We start from the raw sequence: 21432 nt of genomic DNA, 5'->3' as shown, positions 1-21432 counted from the left end.
TATTAAATATTTGGTTTATGTTTCACTTATCATATTTAACTTAAAAGGACTATCCTTGTACAATATGTAGACACACACACACACACCCCAAAGACCATATGTAACTGAAAAGAAATGTTATAATTAAAAGTTTTATGAAAAGTTTAACCCAATGGAACATATATCTTTGTATAGCCTTATTTGAAATTGTCAGTCTTTCAGAATTTATCAGCAGTTTATCAGAATACTGATTAAAAATAAAGAAGAAAACTGCAAAATTAAAGCAACAATGTTAACATCTAATTATCTTTCTGAAATGAGTTCTTTTCACTATGTTAGAAAAAAAATCATAAAATAATGCCAAATCATTTTAAATTTCCACTTAGAAACCTTGTTTGTGCTTTTAAAATGTTGTTCAACAGGCAATGATGTGCAGTATAAGATACCAGGTATGGCTATAAAGTAACTGAGACGGATCCCACAAACGACATATGACAATCAGTCTCATTGCTTTATAATCACACCAGGTACAGTTTTAGAAATCAGTTCTGAGGCTCCCTCTTGAAGACTCAAGCTGCGGAAGGAGCTGGGAACGCTGCACAGGTAGCCAAGGGAATCAATCCATGTAATTTCATTCATTCAAACAACACTAAATGAGCACCATCTAATTTCAATTGGAAAGCTGTTTGGGAAAAGAAGCATTTAATTATTTCAACCTTCCCTTTAACAGTATTTATTGAGCATATACTATCATCAAGGCTCCTTAATGTTCGCCTTTCAAAGAGAGTAGAAAATTATATATATATTGGTCTTTGTCCCTGATTCCTGGGTCAAAGCTCCTAAAACCTTGCAATTTCATAAGTGATAGCACTAGGAGCATCTTTTGCAGTATTAGGTCTTTGACCCTGGTCCTGACACAGATCCTAAATCCCTGGCAATTCCCTAGGTGATAGAGGACTGTTCTTTGTTCTAATGAAGTGAATCTTAGTGGGCTCCTGGACAGCTTCAGTTTGGGGGCTGGTCACCAGAAAGACCAAGCCATGATGAGAAGCTTGGAACTTTCTGCCTCACTCTTCATCCTCTGGGGAGGGAGAGGGAGAGGGAGTAGAGACTGAGTTATTGATTGATCATGCCTACATGAGGCCAGCATAAAAATCCCTACAGTATGGGGGGTCAGAGAGCTTCCAGGCTAGTGAACAACTGGAGGTAGTGGGAAGACAGCCTGCTGGAGAGCCCCCCCTTTTTTTCTTTTTCTTTTCAGGGCGGCACCCATGGTATATGGAGGCTCCCAGGCTAGGGGTTGAATTGGAGCTACAAGCTGCCAGCCTACACCACAGCCACGCCAGATCCTTAACCCACCGAGCAAGGTCAGGGATCGAACCTGAAACCTCACAGTTCCCAGTCAGATTCTTTTCCGATGCGCCACAACAGGAATTCCCCATAGAGAGCCCCTTCTCACATGTATCTCTTCATCTATGGTCCTTGCACTATGTATCTCTTCATCTATGGTCCTCATAACAGCATTTATAATAAACCAGGAGTTCTGTGAGCCCTTCTAACACATTTTTGAAGCAGAGGGAGGAGTTACAGGAACCTCAACTTAGAGCTGGTGGAGCAGAAGTACAGGTGACAACTTATAATTGGCTTCTGAAGTGGTGGGATCGGGGGGTGGTCTTTGTGGGACTGAACCCTTCACTTGTAGGATCTGATGCTAATTCTAGGTAGTGTCAGAATCAAACTGAACTACAGGACACCCAGGTAGTGTTGCCGAGAACTTCTTGGCACAGGGAAAACCCAACACACATTTGGTAACCAGAAGTGTCCGAAGGGAAGTTTTCTGTGTCAGTAGTAAAGGAGACACATACAGGAGTGCTTCTTCCTTTATACCTGCTCTTGATTACATGAAAATGGCATCTACCCTCAAAGAGCAAAGGAGAAACTTAAAGGGACCAGAGAGAGGAGCCAAACATAGGTAGGAGCCAAACATAGGTAGTCTCATGATGCCGGTACAAAGAAAGGGACTGGGAAGAGTGACAGGGAAGGCAACTAAGACAGTGCTGCTCAAACAAAATGAGAAATAATATCAGCAGATCATCAGAATGCTGACAAAGACACTAGGTTCTTAACCACTCTATGTTGTAAATCCCTTAGAGAATCTGATGAGAGGGGACCTCTCCTAGAAGACTCCCTGTCCCCTCGACCCCTTCAGGAGACACTGGACTTCCTCATTCCCCACCCATAAAGGCAACCTGGGCTCAAAGGCCCTAATTGAAGGATGCCTCAAACACCTAACTTTTAAAGATCTGTGGAGCCTTGGTCCAGCTTTTGGGGGTGGGATGGAGGGTGGAGATTTTAATGCCAGAGGAAATGTAAGCTCAGGATAAAATTAGGGTTAGATCAAGTAGTGACTGGTAGGAGTTGAGAACTAATTAGACTGTAATGATGAAACATTCAAGGAGAGCTGATACATATTTGGAACATCCATCACCAAGCTCATGCCCCAAGCCCTTGGCCAACAATACTAATAAATCATGAATATGGTCTCAGAATCCCATGTAGTTCAACAATGCCCAGCAGCCAGAGTTAATTTACCAGAGACAACAGTTAAGTAAAAGCCTAGTTGTGATCCCTGCTTTCACCTATTTTCTTGAAAACTTTCTCCACTATTATTCTTTAATGTGAATCTCTGTTTCCCCTGCTTGAGTTTAGCTACTTTAACAAACAATTCTATTCTATTCTTTCTTCATTTGTTTTGAGAATTTCAAACCCACAGAACAGTTTCAATACTATATGAATACTCATGCACTTTTTATTCAGATCTGTCAACTGGTAATAGTTTTCCTTTTCTGTGGGTATTTATTATTCCTGAACCAACTGAGAGTAAGTTTTAGACCTCATGACATTTCCTCCTTAAATACTCCAGCATTCTCTCTTAAGAATAGGGACACAATTCATTTATCATACTCAAGAAACTGAACTCTGATACAACACTGTTCTATAATACACAATCCACAATCCAATAGCTCTGACTGGTTCTAATAATCACCAGTAGAACTGTTTAGGTCAGTACCCAGAGCCTTATCAGGTCTCGTGGCCACTGTCTTATCTTCCCAATCTCTTCTGATCTAAAGCAGTTTTCTCGGTCACTTCTGGTCGTTCATGATATTGACCTTTTTGATGGATCCAGGGCATATGTTAAAAAAAACTTCCCTCAGTCTGGATTTGCTGGTTTGTTTCCTCATGATTAGACCGCCAAAGGAAACATTTTTGGTGGGATGCTATATAGGTGATGCTGTGTCCTTCTAGTGGGTTATATCAGGAAGCACAGGTCGAGGTTTAACCTTTATTGATGGAAGGCAAATTTTATCACTTGGCTAATCTGTTTTCTGCCAGTTTCTCCAATGTAAACAGACACTTTTCACTATTTGATTAATAAGCAATCTGTGGGGTGATGAGTTCAGAAAATCCTGTTTCCCAACAAACAAGCTTTCATTCAATGTTCTCAGCATCCACTAATGCTCACCAGAATCAGTTACTACAACAGTGTGTGCAAAATAGGGATTTTCTAATACTATGATATTTTCTACACTTTGTAAAGTCGTTTGGTGATCAGAAACACTAATATTTTTCTAATTATCTTTTTTCCCATTAAATAAAACTACCGGGTTGGCAATTTTTCTAGGTGTTTCCCCTCCCCAACACCTAGCAATTCTATTTTTTAATGGGAAAAAAGGATATGTGGAAAAATACGGTAATGCTGCTATTATCCTGACAACAACATCGATTTTTAGGGATCAACAAAATGAACTTCAGAATTAACCTCCTTTGGGCTCTGAAGTTGGAATGTCTAGGTTCAAATTCCAGTATGATACTTGACTCCTCTGAACCTCAGTTTCTTCTTTCAAAAAATCAGGTGTTACCTGCAGGCTTCATGGCAGATGCTCTGTAAATACCAATAATTTACTGAGCTCATCCTACTGGTATTACTATTACTCCTAGAAAGTAAGAAGGCATTCTTTGGAAGAATCCAAAAGACCCCTACCACATAATTTTGGAACTCCTATTCCCTAATTCCTTCTAACACCTTGGAAACACTCAGGAATCTGCTGACCAACACAATCCTCCTGGCTTCTAAGAGGATTCAAGTTTCAGCTGTGGGAGTTGCTGCAGTTGAGAAGTATCAGAAATCCCTATCTTCTCCTCTCAACTGTATTTGTCACCTTGCTGCTAGGCAAGTCCAGTTCAGCTGGGCAGCCAATACTTTAACTATGGAAAGGCAGACACAGGGAAAGAACAAATGAACTGTTTGAGGCACTAGGCCATGAATGGAGAAAGCCCTTTTATGGTAAGCTTTTTCACTTCTATATTGTAAACTTGTCTGTTCTTTTACGAAAGCAGCCATTCTTGTGCAAAATTCCATTTAGCAGAGGCTGTATGCCTTAACAGATAAAACTGTTTAAGTTCAAATCAGCTGCCAAAGTTTAAAGAAATTTTAAAGTTCTTAGATAATTTTAGGAAATTTCCCATTAAAAAAAGAGTCCAGGGAGTTTCCATTGTGGCTCAGTGGTAAGGAACCCGACTAATATCCCTAAGTGGTGTAGGTTGCAGACTAAGGATCCGAGCCACATCTCACGACAACGCCAGATCCTTAACCCACTGAGCAAGGCCAGTGATTGAACCCTCACCGTCACGGTTACTACTCAGGTTCATTACCACTGAGCCACAATAGTAACTCAAAATGATACTTTTATAACTGTTAGTAGGTAATTATCAAAAAGGTAATGTCATGAACCACCAAAAGTGACTAAGGGATCTGCTTTGGATCAGAGGAGACTAACAACGTGAGACAGTTATTTCTACAGAATTCAATCACCTCCTTATATGTAAAGTGGAACACCATATACTTTAAGTGGAAGAGATTAAAATTTCTTTAAAGGTCCAGAATGACTGCTGCTAAGGGAACAGGTAGGTATAGTACAGGGATTTTCTATACCACCCACTCAGTAACATTGCACTGACTGGGTGATTCCTTTATGCTTCGGTCTCAATGAATCTGCTCACTTATGGCCTGAGCAAGGCCTTCCCTTCACTCTCACTTCCACTGACTTAAGCCCTTCTCAGATGTTTCCCTGCAATACTCACTCTTAACAACCCCTTAAAAAATTCAAGGGAGAAAAAAAGATATGCTATGTTCTTTTATGAAATGAATACAGTAATAATTCTGACAGATGTGGGTGACAGGTTTTATCAATTATAGATTTCCTGCTGAGATTTGTAAGTGGTTTCTCTAAAATATACATTTGTCATGTCACTTCTCTGCTCAAAGCCTTTCATGTGTCCCTTCTGTCAACTAAATAAAATTCAAATTCCTTTAGCTTGACATTCAAGGCATTTTGGGAGACAAATGGACCTAAAGGTAATGGACAGTCATGGGATGGTAGACATTTCTTACTGACCCAATGAAACTGTTGGTCAAAGTGGCTGAAATAGTGGTTCACGTGATCTAAGGAGAATGCAGGAGTGAAACCTAGGGGAGGATAATCAGGAGAAAAAGAGTGGGCCCAAGGAGCTGGAAGCTTCAACAAAACCAAACGACAGGAGGAGAGGGAGAGAAAAAGAAGCAACAGTCAGAGAACAGGACATTGCCATTGAGATTCAAGTTCCAGGAGATGATGAGGCCCAGGTTCCTGGCAAGGTGGAATGTCAGAGCACCCGAGGAAAGAATTTCAGGTTAGGGTGTTCACTTTCCACGTGGATTCTGAAGTTAGCCAGGATGATGGCATGACTACATGAGGGTAAGGAAGCCAGGAATCAAGGCCTCTGAGAAGTGCCAGGCAAGGAAGTAGATGACTGTGAGAAAGGGTGTGGAGCAAAAGAATGAAAGGCGAAGTCATGTCATTGTGGAAGTGCACTGGTTTGACAGCACCTGTACCGATACAAGAAGACGCCAGCACCATGGTATCCAGTGGATGCCCGAAAAGTTCAAAACAATGACTAACCTGAAATTGCACTGAAGTGAGTGAGCCTAAACCCTGGCATGAAGCTGACATATATAGCAGTTCAACATGTAAGCCACTGAAAGATCCAGTCACTTGATTAATTCCTGATGATACTCAGTTGCAGTCTGTCCTCAAAAAGAACAGGATCTACTGAATCTTCACTCATTTATTCCTTGAGTGGGTTCTTCAGCCTTACACGAGCAGAACATAGGCTCCATGCCCAGCAGCCAAATATCAGTTTCTTTTCTTCATACTATCTCCTGCCTATACACACTCATCATGTAACTTCTGTTCATATTTTCCACAGCATAAAAAAGAAAAGATGGTTGGAACAAAGATCAGCATAGAAAAAAAAAAAAGCCATTTTCTTCATTCAGGTGGAGAGCCAGAAAGGTGGTGGGGGATGGGGGAGTGTAACAAGAAACAGACACTAGAGAGTCACCAGATCTTTTAGTTAAAACAGTTCTTCAATGTAATTCAGGAACTCCCTGTAAGTTACTGACTCTTTTAGGTAGCTGATTCTATTCACAGGAAGTTTTAAGTATTAGAAAGGTATTTTTTAATAACTAAAATCTTGATGCCTAAATGCCCATTAATGGCTCTTGGTTCTCTTCTCTGGAGAAGCACTACTGAGTAAATAAATTGTATTCACTCTTTGATGTTGTAAAATATTATCAACTGTAAGGTGCATCGCTGCTCTATGTATCATGAAGAAAAAAAATCCTGTCCATAAACTGTAAAATGCCACTGAATGTAAGAAACACCTCCCAAAATCAATGAAAATTCCGCTTTCACACAATAGTTCATAGTGTCAAATACATCTGCCTTGAGACTCCACCTCACTTTCTTCTCTAAATTAATTATGCCCAGAGTCCCAAACTATTCATTTTTAAAAAATATTTTTTAAGGAATCTAATACTTACAAGTTGGAAGTATCATATTAAAAACCTCTTTCCCCCCAAACGATTCAAGAGTAAGTTACTGGTAAATTCCAGATGCACAGAGATGATCAAGCCAAATCTCTGCATTTTACAGATAACTGAGGCCCAGAACAGGTCAAAGGGCTCAAAGGTGTATGAGGGGTGGGACCCCTAAGGTGAGCCTTTGCCTCCTGCGGTGGGTGACCTTAGGTGAGCCATCTCCCTTCACCTCATGGAATAGTTCAGGAGTCATAAAATTGGTGAGAAAGTTCATGGTATGTTAGCCAGTGAAGATAACTTCTGCATGAATATTAAGCATCCTTAATGTGAACTGAGGTACTTGATATGAGGTACGTGACTGCTCACAAACAAAACCTAAAAATACTCCAGGATGTGGGATGTGACCTTGTACATACCTGTGATAATAAATGCAGAACAAAATTAAAAAAAAAAGAGTAAGTTACTGGTATGATGACACACCACCCTGCAAATAGTGTGTATTAGTATGTACAAAGAAAAAGTATTTATAAACAGAGTATAACTGCCAAAATCAGGAAATTGACACTGATACATTCCTACTGTCGGAGAGTCCATTCAAGTTTTCCTAATTTCTCAAAATGTCTTTTATAGCAGCCCAGATCAGAGCTATGCATTACATATAAACATCATGTCTCAGTCTCCATCAGTCTAGAACAGTCTCTCGGACTTTCCTTGATGTTCATGACCTTGACACTTCTGAAGTCTATAGCCCATTTATTCTGTAGAATGTCCCTCATTCTGGATTTATCTGTTATTTCCCCATGGATAGATTCAGGTCATGCACCTCCAGCAGCAACATCACATAAGTGATCTGTGCTGTTTTTTTTTTTTTTTTTGGTCTTTTTGCCATTTCTTGGGCCACTCCCATGGCATATGGAGGTTCCCAGGCTAGGGGTCGAATCAGAGCTGTAGCTGCCAGCCTACGCCAGAGCCACAGCAACTCGGGATCCGAGCTGCGTCTGCAACCTACACCACAGCTCACGGCAACACCGGATTGTTAACCCACTGAGCAAGGGGCAGGGATCAAACCCGCAACCTCATGGTTCCTAGTCGGATTCCTTAACCACTGTGCCACGACGGGAACTCCCCTGTGCTCTTTTTGATGAACACTACCAGGCGGCCCAATTTTGATATACCTCATTACTGGTGAAGCTCACTTTGATGTCCTCCAGGCATTTCCACTGTGAAGTTACTCTTTTTACCCTAGTAATTATTAAGCATTCTGTGGGGAGGTACTTTGAGACTAGGTAAATATTCCATTTCTCATCAAACTTTCATTTATTTTACTTCTTAGATCAGTATGAACTCACAGTTCCTATTTTATTTAATGGGCTAAAATACTATCATTATTCATTTTGATGCTCAGATTCCAAATTGCTTGATAAAATAGTTTATGGACTTTTTCCATCCTGTTCTTTTTTGGACATCACTTTTCAATGTCTTCTTTTTCCCTTCGTTCCGTAATGAATACAATAGTTCCATCAAGAGAAGCAATGAGACTAACTTCTCCTTTCATCTGAATATTATGTTCACAGGAATAGAGGCCAAGCTTTCGATATTTTTTTCAGCAGCTATGGCATATGTTTAGCATATGCTGAGCTTACATGATTAGAGGGTCCCAGGAGTCCTCTACTTGAACTGTTATTTAAGCCAGGTCTCCACAAACCCTTGCTACTAATTTTTTTTAAAAGTGTTTGTGGGGTGACTTAATGAATATTTTCTTTTCGTTATTATAGGTTCCAAGGTCCACCGAGTTTCGTGTCGTATCAAGTTAAGATACTTATACTTAAGTTTTCTTACACGTTTTTGATAAAAATATTTTTACTGGATGGAGAAAGAAAACTAAGTACAGAGTTAGGCATTCTAGCCGGGGAAGATTTAAGTTGAGAAAAAACTACCTTACGTTAGCTTTTAGAGCAAGCAGTAGTACTTGAAGACCTTCCAATATGTTTTGCATGTTTAAGAACCTCTAAGTCTGAGAGCTCAGTGAATTGAACATCTAAGAAGATGGGTGGTCGATAATGGCAGGCAGGCTTCTCACTTTTGGAGTGGGTAAGCAAAGGGAGAATACTAGAATGATTCATGTAATGTAATGGATTACAAGGCATTGGATTAGAGTTAGAGACCTGGGATGAACTCATTCTTAGCTTAACGGAGACACAGGTGGTTACACACAGAAATATTTATAGATCTGTATATATGCAAGTATTAGTATACACACATCTATTTCCTTGCTCTGTCAACTTAGAAGGTCCAGAAGCAACAAAACCTCAATAGTAACAAGCATAGCCAGTATTACCCAGAGCTTGGTGTCTAATACCATCCTCCAATGAAAGGAAATGGCTTTGGAGAAATTCCTTAGAGAAATGGCTGATTCTAGGACTAGAACTGGAAATATATACAAGATGAGCATCCCACAGCACCAGAAAGGAAGTTTTCAAAAAGCAAAACAAACAAAAAACCAAAAGGCCAACACCCATGGTAATGGGAACATGTCAAAGGACGCAAGGATCAAATGAAAGAAATCTCAATGGCAAAGCTAGAATAATTTGAACAAAAAAATAAGCAAAGTAATACTATACTATAATACAAAGTATAAAATAAATATAAATACCTATGAGTCATATGATATACATAAATGATTGAATAAATAGAGATAAATCATCCACATGGAATAATTTCAAGTAAATATGTAACACTCTACCCTAAGGAGGGGACATCTAAACTCCCCACTTTTTAAGTGTGGGCTATGCGCAGTGATCACCTTCTAAAGAGTGTTGCATGGAAGAGAGAAAAGAGAAACTTTATTACAGTGGAGAAGTCTGACAAACAGTCAGGTGGTCAAGGTCAACATCAACAGTGACCACTCATACTGACAGCACGTATCCACGATATAACATGATGAGAGTGACACTTTACCTCTGTGGTCTTCCTCCCCTAAAACCATATCCTCAGTCTGATCATGATAGAAACATCAAACAAATCCCACTGAAGGACATTCTATAAAATACCTGAGCAGTAGTCTTCAAAAATGTTATAGCCAAGAGGACCCTAAAGAGACATAATGACCAAATGTATGTGGTATCCTGGATGGGATCCTGGTACTGAAAAAAGACATTAAATAAAAACTAAGGGGAAAAAAAAAGCTAAGGAAATTTGAATTAAGTATGGATATCAGTTAATAATAATGTACCAATATTGGCTCATTAATTATACCAAATGTACCATACTAATTTAAGATGTTAATAACAGGAGAAGCTGAGTGAAGGTCTATGGGAATTCCTGGTATTATCTTTGAAATTTTTCTATAAATGTAAATCTGTTCTTTAAAGAAAAGTTTATTTTAAAAAAAATCTATAAAAGAGAACAACTCATGAGAAAAAACAGAGGCTAGAAAACAAAGAAACCACACTTTTAAAGTGCTGAAACTCAGAATTCTTTATCTATGTCCTTGAAAAATGATGGCAAAAAAGGACACTTTCAGATAAAAGAATGATGACAGAATTCATCACCATCAGATCTGCACTGCAAGAAATGATAAAAAAAAAATAACTTGGATTGAAAAGGAAATGACAGTAGATGGAACTTAGAACTATACAAAGAAATGAAGAATACCAGAAATGCTAATATGTGGGTAAACATAAAAGCTCACCACTTTTTCCTTCATCAATTTTTCTGTACCAATCACCCTCACCAAAAAAGGATCTCTTTTCATTCCTCCTCTAAAGGCTCCACACACTTAAGAATTTGACAGTAGGTCTCAATGAGAGCAAAAACGCCCTGCTAGGGAGACGCTCTGGGGAAGGATTTTACACTGTTACAAGTAGGGAGGGATGCCTCTAGAATTTAGTAAGCACTGGCCTGTAAGGCTAAACATACTGTAATGCAAAGGACAGCCCTTCAGAAAAAAGAATTATCCTGCCTGCCCCAATATCCCTCACATCCTCACCCTCTAAAAAGCTGAATGGAGGAGCATTGTAAAGCATCAGTCAAAGTAAGGGAGGCTTGGAGTTCCCATCGTGGCTCAATGGTAACAAACCCGACTAATATCCGTGAGGACGTGGGTTCGATCTTTGGCCTCGTATGGTGGGTTAATGTTCCAGCATTGCCGTGAACTTTAGTGTAGGTCACAGACGTGGCTCGGATCTGGTGTTGCTGTGGTTGTGGTGTAGGCTGGCAGGTACAGTTCCGATTTGACCCTAGCCTGGGAACTTCCAGGGTGCGGCCCTAAAAAGACAAAAAAAACCCAAACAAACAAACAAAAAAACAAAAAAAAAAGTAAGGGAGTCTCACCAGACCTCTAACACAGGCATCAAGCTGCATCATCCTCCTTAGCAGCTGTGCCCATGGGACTGGCTCTGAGCTTGCAACTGTAAATCCAGGCCATCATCATACAACAAGCTAGCAAGTAAAAAATATCTTCCATCCTATAACCTATGAAACTGATTTCTAAGCCAGTATTCTAAACCCATGAAGATCCTTTGTATTATTTTAGCTTTCTCCTCTTCTGTTGCTGGAGAGGAAAGGAAAAGCACAAGCAAGATAAAAGGCAAATCGGTGATGAGTCTAAACAACTTACTCAATGTCTGAGTAAGACAGGAAGGCAGTTGCCGTGAGCTGTGGTGTAGGTCGCCGACGCAGTTCGAATCTGGCACTGCTGTGGCTCTGGCATAGGCTTGCAACTACAGCTCCGATTTGACCCCTAGCCTGGGAACCTCCATATGCTTCGGGTGCAGCCCTATAAAGACTTTTTTTTTTTTTTTTTTTAAAGCTACTGCTTACATGTTTAGTTTTATTTTATTTTATTTGTCTATTTAGGGCCGCTCCAGCAGCATATGGACGTTCCCAGGCTAGGGGTCAAATCAGAGCTATAGCCACTGGCCTATACCACAACCACAGCAACGCCAGACCAGAGCCATGTCTGCAACTGACCTACACCACAGCTCCTGCAATACTGGATCCTTAACCCACTGAGCAAGGCCAGTAATTGAACCTGCGACATCATGGATGCTAGTCAGATTTGTTTCTGCTGAGCCACAACAGGAACTCCATGTTTTAGTTTTAGATTTTTCTTGATAATTATGAATTTTTGAAAAGTGTTATGGATCATACGCAAGATACAAAAAGAGATACTTGCAAACTCAGGAAAAAAGATACATGCAATTAAAACTTTATTTCCTGCCACAGCAGTACATTTAAACTGCAGGCTCAATCTTTTCTGAGGTAATTAAATCCATATTCAATTAGAACCCAAAAACTTTAAACAGTTAAAACAATCAAATGACTATTATTATTCGTTTTCTTGTTGAGCTTTTAGAGTAAAATAATAGACTTACATTAAGTGGTCCAAGTTATGAATATTTAAATTTATTTTGCAGATTTTCCCCTTGTGGCTCACTGGTAATGAACCTGACTAGGATCCATAAGGATGTGGGTTCGATCCTTGACCTAACTCAGTGGGTTAAAGGATCCGGCATTGCTGTGAGCTGTGGTTTAGGTTGCAGACATGGCTCAGATCTGGCATTGCTGTGTGTGTGGCACTGGCTGGCAGCTACAGTTCCAATTTGACCCCTTGCCTGGGAACATCCATATGTTGTGGGTAGCCCTAAAAAGACAAAAAAAAAAAAAAAAAAAAAGATTTTGCAATTTGTGATTTATCTTTACTTGTTTCTATAGTGTAATTTTTCATATTCACAAAGTGAATAGTCTATCTTACAAAGTATGATATTCTTCTATTCATTGCTAGTTAATAAATACAGAGCTATGTAAGTTTTTTTTAATGAAAATACAATGGGAAAAGGTGAAGAACTATTTAACTACTTCTATTCAACTAGTCAAAGGAAAACCAAGAAGTATCTAATACTGCTAACTGACATAAAGATAGAAGAGGAACATTACTACTTGATTACATGTTTATCTAAATCACCTCATCTTCCTACTAACAATGAAAAGAATGTCCACATATTCTTACATACAAATAAAACTATAAAAGAGAGCTCCAATTTGACAATGATCTGAAACAGTTTATGAACGCTAAATAGTAACAGTAAAGTCTACATCAATTTTTAAAAACCAGGAGAATAAATCCTTAACTTTCAGACAAATGTGCATTATTTTCAACTATCCAAGAGCCCATAACGTCCCCTTTATACTACCACATATCCGCTACCTACATTACAAAGAACTTATTCTGCTAACTAGAGGTAACAAATAAAACCACAAATTGAGCGGTCTTTCCTGTCAATGATGTCACGGACATTGCACCAGAAAAGATGTCCTTCAGTCACCAGATGAAGGGCATTCATTAGAACAAACATGAGAAAACTCCTGAAACATCACTGACAAGGCAAGGAAAAAAAATATGTATACGTAACAATGCGGAATTAAAAAATCAGTAATTAAATTTATCCTTAAACAGCAAGAAAGCTTAAGGTAGCTAAATATCTTCATGAAATCATTTCAAGGCAGCACACACTTATTTTGTTTGAGGTATTTTGCTGACTGCTGCAGAGAAGAGAGAGATAAGACACAAACTTAAACTTGCAGGTTTCTTTCTACCGCCAGTCAGGTATGCAAATAATAACAACATAAAAGCAAAAGGATATTTCTGTCAAAGAGGCACAAAGAACGCTATGAAGACTACAGGGGCCTTGGATTATAAACTCACCAAGGGTGTAACCAAGGGATCTTTTTTTCAACTCTTACCAGTTCATATTATATTGCAAAGCACAAGAGTTTCTTCACTCAAATGAAGGGTGGACAGAACTGACAAGTGGCCAAGGAAGGGCTAAAACATGGGTCTTTGGGTCTATCCTTTGAGATCTGGAGTTACAGGTAGTGGTGGGAATCTAGTGACTCTGATGGAAGGGTCCTTGAACTTCACATAGAAACAGGAAGAGAAGAGACTCTCTGGAGGGAGAGAGAAGTAATAACACATTAATGAGCCAGGAAAACAAGTGGTTCTCGGAGCATAAAGATTTTCTCTGTTGTTGTCCTCTACAATAGGAATACACGGCCTTTCAGAGAAGTGATTCAGACAGAAGAGGCCTTTCACACAGGAGGCAACTTGGTTTATGTTAGAGGATGTCAGTGGAATCTCTGGGACCAAAACTTAGCTTTTTTGCCTTTGTTTCTCAAGGCAAGATCTGTGAATCGGTGGCATTAGCATGGCCTGGAAACCTGTTAAAAATATAGAATATCAGGCTATACTCCGGAACTACTGAATCAGAATCTTTACTTTAACAAGATTCCCAGGTGATCCATATGCACATTTATATTTGAAAAGTACTCTAGAGCATGTATCTAGATGTGGAATTACTGTATCACAAAGTATGACTTCTTGAATGGTGTCAGGTGGTGCCAAATTTCAAAGTACTGTACCGATTCACTGTCTCACATTATTCTAATTTTCTATGTATCTATATACAACCTAAAGCCATTTCCTCTTGTTTACATTCTACTTGCCTTACAAAAGATGTATTTCGTAAGAATTTATCCTCAAATTCTATCCCTAAATTTCCTTATTTTTGTTGTTATATACTAAATTGTGATCAAAGATTTACATGGTCAGGGAGTTCCCGTCGTGGCGCGGTGGTTAACGAATCCGACTAGGAACCATGAGGTTGCGGGTTCGGTCCCTGCCCTTGCTCAGTGGGTTAACGATCCGGCGTTGCCGTGAGCTGTGGTGTAGCTTGCAGACGCGGCTCGGATCCTGCGTTGCTGTGGCTCTGGCGTAGGCCGGTGGCTACAGCTCTGATTCGACCCCTAGCCTGGGAACCTCCACATGCCGCGGGAGCAGCCCAAGAAATAGCAACAACAACAACAACAACAAAAAGACAAAAAAAAAAAAAAAAAAAAAAGATTTACATGGTCAAATAAGTTTGGGAAACCATAGGCTAATCAAAGTAAAGCGAGTTCTTTCAGACTTCTCAGAGACGCCAGTATGTTTATTTGGAGCTTCTAAGAGTGGAATACATGGAGTGGAATACATGGAATACAAGAGTGGAATACACGAATCCAACTAGGAACCATGAGGTTGCGGATTTGATCCCTGGCCTCGCTCAGTGGGTTAAGGATCTGGCGTTGCTGTGACCTGTGGTGTAGGTTACAGACGCGGCTTGGATCCTGTGTTGCTGTGGCTCCGATTAGACCCCTGGCCTGGGAACCTCCATGTGCCATGAGTATAGCCCTAAACAGCAAAAAATAAAATAAAACAAAAATAAAAAAATAAAAGTGGAACACATTTCAGGCATTTTCCAAAACTTATTTTATCATTTACCTTTTCTTCCTCCATGGGTGATTCATGGAACATATCTGGATAAACTAACATCTCAAGGAACATAGACAGGCAATGAATGTTAATTTATAAAGAATTCCCTCCTTTTTAAAATAAAAATCATTAATGAATTTTAATTCCCTCTCTCATAATCCCCAGATTTTCTCATACTTAAAAGACTCCCATTCTCGCTAATTCTTTGTGGTTTTGTGTATGTAAAATAGCATCCCTGAGAAAGAAAAATGTTTTGCTCAGTTGAATTTCTCCCTCTCCATCTTTTCTTCATGCTTTCAGTAAGAAGAAATCAATAAGGAATTATTTTGTCCAAAATTTGAAATCATTTTTTCTTTCCTTTAAAACAGGTGAAGAGAGCACACTGGCGCTGTTCTGAGCCCTAAGCAGAAAAACCATTCTCTTGAATGCAGTGTTCCCACAGAGATGCCCTGCAAAATCAGAATGACCCTTAATTTCCTTTTGGTTTTCCGGAGTAAATGAAAAGTGACCTATGGATAGTGAAAAATCACACATTCTTTCTATCTTATTCTTTATACTTTTCTTTAGTTTCAGTTTTTCAACAATGAGTATGTGTTACTTTTACAATTAGCAAAAATATATTTTAGTCCTAAAAGGCTTAATTTGGGGAGTTCCTGTTGTGGCTCAGAGGTAACGAACCCAAGTAACATCCATGAGGATGTGAGTCGATCACTGGCCTTGCTCAGTGGGCTAAGAATCTGGCGTTGCTGTGAGCTACACTGTAGGTCACAGATGCAGCTTGGATCTAGTGTTGCTGTGGCTGTGGTGCAGGTCGGCAGCTACAGCTCCTATCTGACCCCCTAGCCTGGGAACTTCCATATGCTGCGAGTGTGGCTCTAAAAAAACCAAAAACAAACAAAAAAAGGGCTTAATTTGAGGGGATGAAAAGTCATAGAGCAATAAAATTTAAATTCACCTGCATTATTCTATTAAGATACACACAAAAGTATCTGTGATGCTCAATTAGGGTGAGTTATCTTTGCAAGGTAACTATCTAAAATTAATTATGTAAATATTAACTAAATGATTAAAAAGTTATTTTTAAATTGAAGTATAGTTTTGATTTACAATGTTATGTTAGTTTCTGATGTACAGCAATGTGACTCAGTTTTATATATGTGTGTGTGTATATATATACATATAGTCATTTTTATATTCTTTTCCATTATGGTTTATTACAGGATATTAAATATAGTTCCCTGTGCTATACAACAGGACCTTGTTGTTTATCCATTCTACATAAAATAGATTGTATCTGCTAATCTGAAACTCCTAATCCACCCTTCCCCACCTCCCTACCGCTTGGCAACCACAAGTCTGTTTTATCTGTCTGTGAATCTGTTTCTGTTTCCTAGGCAAGTTCATCTGCATTGTATATTAGATTCCACATATAAGTGGTATCATAAGTCTTTCTCTGTCTGACTTACTTCACTTGTTATGATAATCTCTAGATCCATACATGCAGCTGCAAATGGCACTATTTCATTCTTTTTATGGTCAAGTAGTATTCTATTATATATATGTACCGTATCTTCTTAATCCATTCATCTGTTGGACATTTAGGTTACTTCCATGCCTTGGCTATTGTAAATAGTGTCGCTATGAACATAGTGGTGCATATATCTTTTTTTTTGTCTTTTTGCTATTTCTTTGGACCGCTCCCGCAGCATCAGGCTAGGGGTCGAATCGGAGCTATAGCCACTGGCCTACGCCAGAGCCACAGCAATGCGGGATCCAAGCCGTGTCTGCAACCTATACCACAGCTCATGGCAATCCCAGATCCTTACCCACTGAGCAAGGGCAGGGACCGAACCCGCAACCTCATAGTTCCTAGTCGGATTCGTTCACCACTGCGCCACGACAGGAACTCCTATGTATCTTTTTGAATTACAATTTTGTCCAGACATATGCCCAGGAGTGGGATTGCTAAATCGTATGGCAACTCAGTTTTTAGTTAAGGAACCTCCATACTGTTCTCCATAGTGGCTGCACCAATTTACGTTTCTACCAACAGTGTAAGAGGGTTCTCTTAAAAAGTTAAATTCTTTAAATAAGTCATTGATCTTTAAATTTTTATGAATGTGGAATTGAGCTTTATCTAAGTTTCAATTTTAAGAGACATACTGGTGAACTGAAAGAACATCAAAAACCCTACATCTAAGCCTCTCTTCTGCTGGCCCTTGCCTGCTGCAGTCTCTTGCTCTGTAAGGTGGGAGAGTACCTACACCACGCAGGGTTAGGGTGAGGATTATCTAAGAAAATATATTAAAAAAAAAAATGGAGTTCCCATCGTGGCTCAGTGGTTAACGAATCTGACTAGGAACCATGAGGTTGCAGGTTTGATCCCTGGCCTTGCTCAGTGGGTTAAGGATCCAGCGTGGCCATGAGCTGTGGTGTAGGTCACAGACATGGCTTGGATCCCTCGCTGCCATGGATCTGGAATAGGCCGGCAACTACAGCTCTGATTGGACCCCTGGCCTGGGAACTTCCATATGCTTCGGGAGCGGCCCTAGAAAAGGCAAAGACCAAAAAAAAGGTGGGGGGGGGGGGCTCCTCTACATTATATGTCATCAGGGAAACACAATTAAAACAACCTATTACGATGGCTGAAACACAAAAACTGACAACGCCAAATGCTGGTGAGGGTGTAAAGCAACAGGAAGCCTCATTCACTGCTGGTGGGAAGGCAAAAGGGTACAGCCACCCTGGAAGACAGTCCTGCTGTGGAGAAGCGGGAACAAACCCGACTAGTATCCATGAAGGTGCGGGTTTGGTCCCTGGCCTCTCTCAGTGGGTTGGGGATCCAGTGCTGCCATGAGCTGTGGTGTAGGCCGCAGACAAGGCTCAGATCTCACATTGCTGTGGTGTAGGCTGGCATCTATAGCTCCCATTCAACCCCTAGCCTGGGAACCTCCATGTGCCAGGGGCGTGGCCCTAAAAACCAAAACCAAAACAAAACAAAACAAAACACCCTCTTATCATACAATTCAGCAATCATGGTGTTGATAAAGGAGTTAAAAACTTATGTCCACACAAAAACCTGCACATGGATGTTTATAGCAGCTTTATTAAAACTTGCCAAAACCTGGAAGCAACAAAGATGTCCTTCAGTAGGTGACTGTGGTACATCCAGACAATGGAATGTTATCCAACACTCAAAAGAAATGCACTTTTAAGCCATGAAAAGACATGGAGGAAACCTAAATGCATATTCTAAGTAAAAAAAGGCAGCCTGAAAAAAAAAAAAACCCAGGTTCTGCTGGGAACCTAAAATTGCCCTAAAAAATAAAGTTTATTAAAAACCAAAAAAGCTCATAGCACAGTGCATGCTATATATATAGTAAGTGCTCAATAAATTGCAACTATTGTTATTAAAACAATTATATTAGAAATACCCTAAATGCTTCCACAAGAAATGAAGAAATAGTTACTACTGTAATTATAGTAGTTACTAAGTTAGTTTCAACATTTATCCTAATAAGATAAAAAGTATCCTTCTCAAACAGGTACTCTTTAAGAATCCATGACATAAACTGGATGAATGATTCTAAATCTATTATTTTTCAAACTTATCAAGTAAAATGTAGAAAAGTACAATGACTAATGATTTAAGCACATCCAGTTACTTAATAAGTGCAAGTTTTGCAGGCTCTACAGCCATTATTTAAGAAAAAGAAAAAAGTTCAACTAAAGGAAAAAAGACAAGCATCTCAACAAGCAAATGGTAATACCAAAAATAAATATAATCATAGAGTTATATTGGAAATGATACAGTTTTAGTGGCGGTAGAATGTCTACCTTTAAAGGAATAAAGGAATAATTTCTAGAAGGAAAAACAAAAATTTATAGCTTTTTTTTTTTTTTTTTTTTTTTTTTTTTACCTGGATGAGTCATGGTGACTGGTTCCTCTTTGGATTTATTATTGTAGATGACTACAGCAACTGCATTGTGGAAAGCAGCCCGTGATATTTTCTCTTTAAATGTGCAATTTCCCCTCTGCAGCAAAGCAATCCACTGTTTGGTGTTTGGAGGGACAAAGAACCGTGTTTGAGGGTCACAGCCCAGATGATCAGCAACTAAACAGAAAAGAAAAAAACCCAACACAGACATTAATTTTTTCAAGTAATAATACATAAAACCACTCAAGTCTTCATCAAAATGCTCAATTGTTCTCTGAATACTATACAGCCCTAAGGCACTTCAAGCAGCTCACTGCCGGCAGAGCTATAAATACACCCAACAAAGGACAATGCAATGAATCTGAATCCATATCTGTATGGAAGAGAGATGCTCCATTAAAATGTTACCTGTAATGCAAACTAAAACAGTGAAAAATTCTGTTTATAGATTTACAAAACCAAAAAAGACTGTCAATATCTTGTGTAGATTGAAGAGACAAGGAAGAAAGGCAAACACAGAGAATCCCTCAGAAACTCAAGGGATTGATCTACCCTGACCTCTGTTCATTCACTTGTACTTACTCATCTCCTGATCCCTAACTCCCACCAGTACCATGAGGAAACTGACTTACTTTGGGGTAAATGAGGAAACCAAACTAATCTTTGGTTCAGTTACCAAGGGGTCCTTATTGAAAATTCAAGCATGCTTAAACAAATTTCTCAATAAGCATCTGAGGAAATTAGAACAGTTCAGGCCTGTATTTGAAAGCTTAAATTACCTACAACAACATAAAACTAGAATAAATAGATTATTCCTCTAATTTACATTTACTGGTATATATTACTTTACAAAGATATATATATCAGCTTACTATATTAACCTGTTTTACAAAATAGCACAGACACTAAAATTTTCTCTTAGGATGACAAATTACATGGCCACTGTCCTAGATTTGGAGGGACAGCTTGTTTCAAGTCCATTTAAATCTGTCAGGGCAAGTTCCTCAATTTCTGATTCTGCAAATATGGTGATCATTTACAAATCTTAGGAAGCTGCCCCTGGCTGCTCTTCCCATACCCATCCTTGCATTTATAACAGGTTGAAATGAAAAGGGTAGGGCAGTTCAGAAGGGGGAAAAGGTGGAGTTCCCATTGTGGTGCAGCGGAAATGAATCTGGCTAGGAACCATGAGGTTGTGGGTTCGATCCCTGGCCTTGCTCGGTGGGTTAAGGATCCGGCGTTGCTGTGAGCTGTGGCGTGGGCCAAAGATGCGGCTCGGATCCGGTGTTCTGTGGCTAGAGCTCCGATTTGACCCCTAGCCTGGGAACCTCCATATGCCTTGAGTATAGCCCTTAAAAAAAAAAAAAAAAAAAAAAAAAGAAGGGGGAAAAGGTCACAAATCTTAGTTGAAGACTAGGTACGCAGTGTCAGAGGATCATAGACCCTATGCCTTGTGGAGCCAGTCACTACCAGTACTTCAAGGGCTGAGGCGGAGGGAGGGAAAGGAACACAGAACAAAAGGGTAACACTAGAAGTGAATAAATAATGAAAATATTAAATAGACATTAATAATAAAGCGTATAAAACAATATGAAAAAAATGAAAAAACAAACAACCTCCCCCCCAAAAAAACCTCAAAATGACACCAGTGTGGAAATGTTTGCCTTCCACACCCCTGGAAGCACACTGCTTAGCAAAAGAAGTGAAATGTTTCTATTACTTAAAGAAACCGTAAAATGTAGAGATGCCACTAACTTCAGAGAAATGCTACATCTATCATTCCCACTTAAATAATATCTTTTCCCATTTCTCTTGTTATCATGGTGATGGATGGCAATGAGATCATATTTGCTACCAGAAGTCTCCTAATACATAGTAAGTGGGAGTTAAAAGATTTCACGATGTGTCATGATTGATATTGTCGACAACTATGACTCACTCTTTTCCTTAAACAGTTTCCACACTTTGAATCTTTAGTTCTTTTTCAGTCAAATCAAATAGAAAAAAGCCTATGTCAAGATTATAGTAGTCAACCATTGAAAGACATAGCCAAGGCATCATGAAACTCTGAAATCCTGAAACAGACTGTTATATCTTACTTTTGGTAATATCTGTTTCATATATAATTGTGCTGTTTTAAAAAAGCATTTAGGCAATGTGTTATGATAACCTGTCTTGGGAAAAATTTTAAGAATATATAAAGAGGAATTCTCATTGTGGCTCAGTGGAAATGAATCTGACTAGCATCCATGAGGACACAGGTTTGAGCCCTGGCCTCACTCAGTAGG

The 21432-nt window shown here is 39.3% G+C and overlaps 1 protein-coding gene and 2 non-coding genes across 14 annotated transcripts in view; all 3 read right to left on the bottom strand.

Moving 5' to 3' along the window:
• Positions 1-21432, bottom strand: part of RNF130 (ring finger protein 130) — a 154310-nt gene that overhangs the window by 98068 nt on the left and 34810 nt on the right. For all 12 annotated transcript variants that reach the window (XR_014837974.1, XR_014837975.1, XR_014837977.1 and 9 more), the window contains exon 2: positions 19127-19321. Coding sequence is in view for 8 of the 12 variants with exons in the window: in XM_085013641.1 (XP_084869767.1) it covers positions 19127-19321 (195 nt within the window). In the remaining 4 variants the exon portion in view is untranslated. The remainder of the gene's footprint in view (positions 1-19126; positions 19322-21432) is intronic.
• MIR340-2 (microRNA mir-340-2) lies at positions 424-507 on the bottom strand. Its single transcript, NR_128432.1, has one exon. It is a non-coding gene; the product is annotated as a microRNA mir-340-2 (primary transcript).
• On the bottom strand, positions 430-509 carry MIR340-1 (microRNA mir-340-1). Its single transcript, NR_038537.1, has one exon. It is a non-coding gene; the product is annotated as a microRNA mir-340-1 (primary transcript).

The sequence above is a fragment of the Sus scrofa genome, chromosome 2 (genome assembly GCF_054392235.1).
Source record: "Sus scrofa isolate SSC_HxYL_T2T_F1_AM1 chromosome 2, Sscrofa_HxYL_maternal_Yorkshire_Landrace_v2.0, whole genome shotgun sequence".
Classification (NCBI taxonomy): Eukaryota; Metazoa; Chordata; class Mammalia; order Artiodactyla; family Suidae; genus Sus; species Sus scrofa.
The sequence above is the reverse complement of the archived record's forward strand: the minus strand, read 5'-3'. Positions and strand labels throughout refer to the sequence as shown.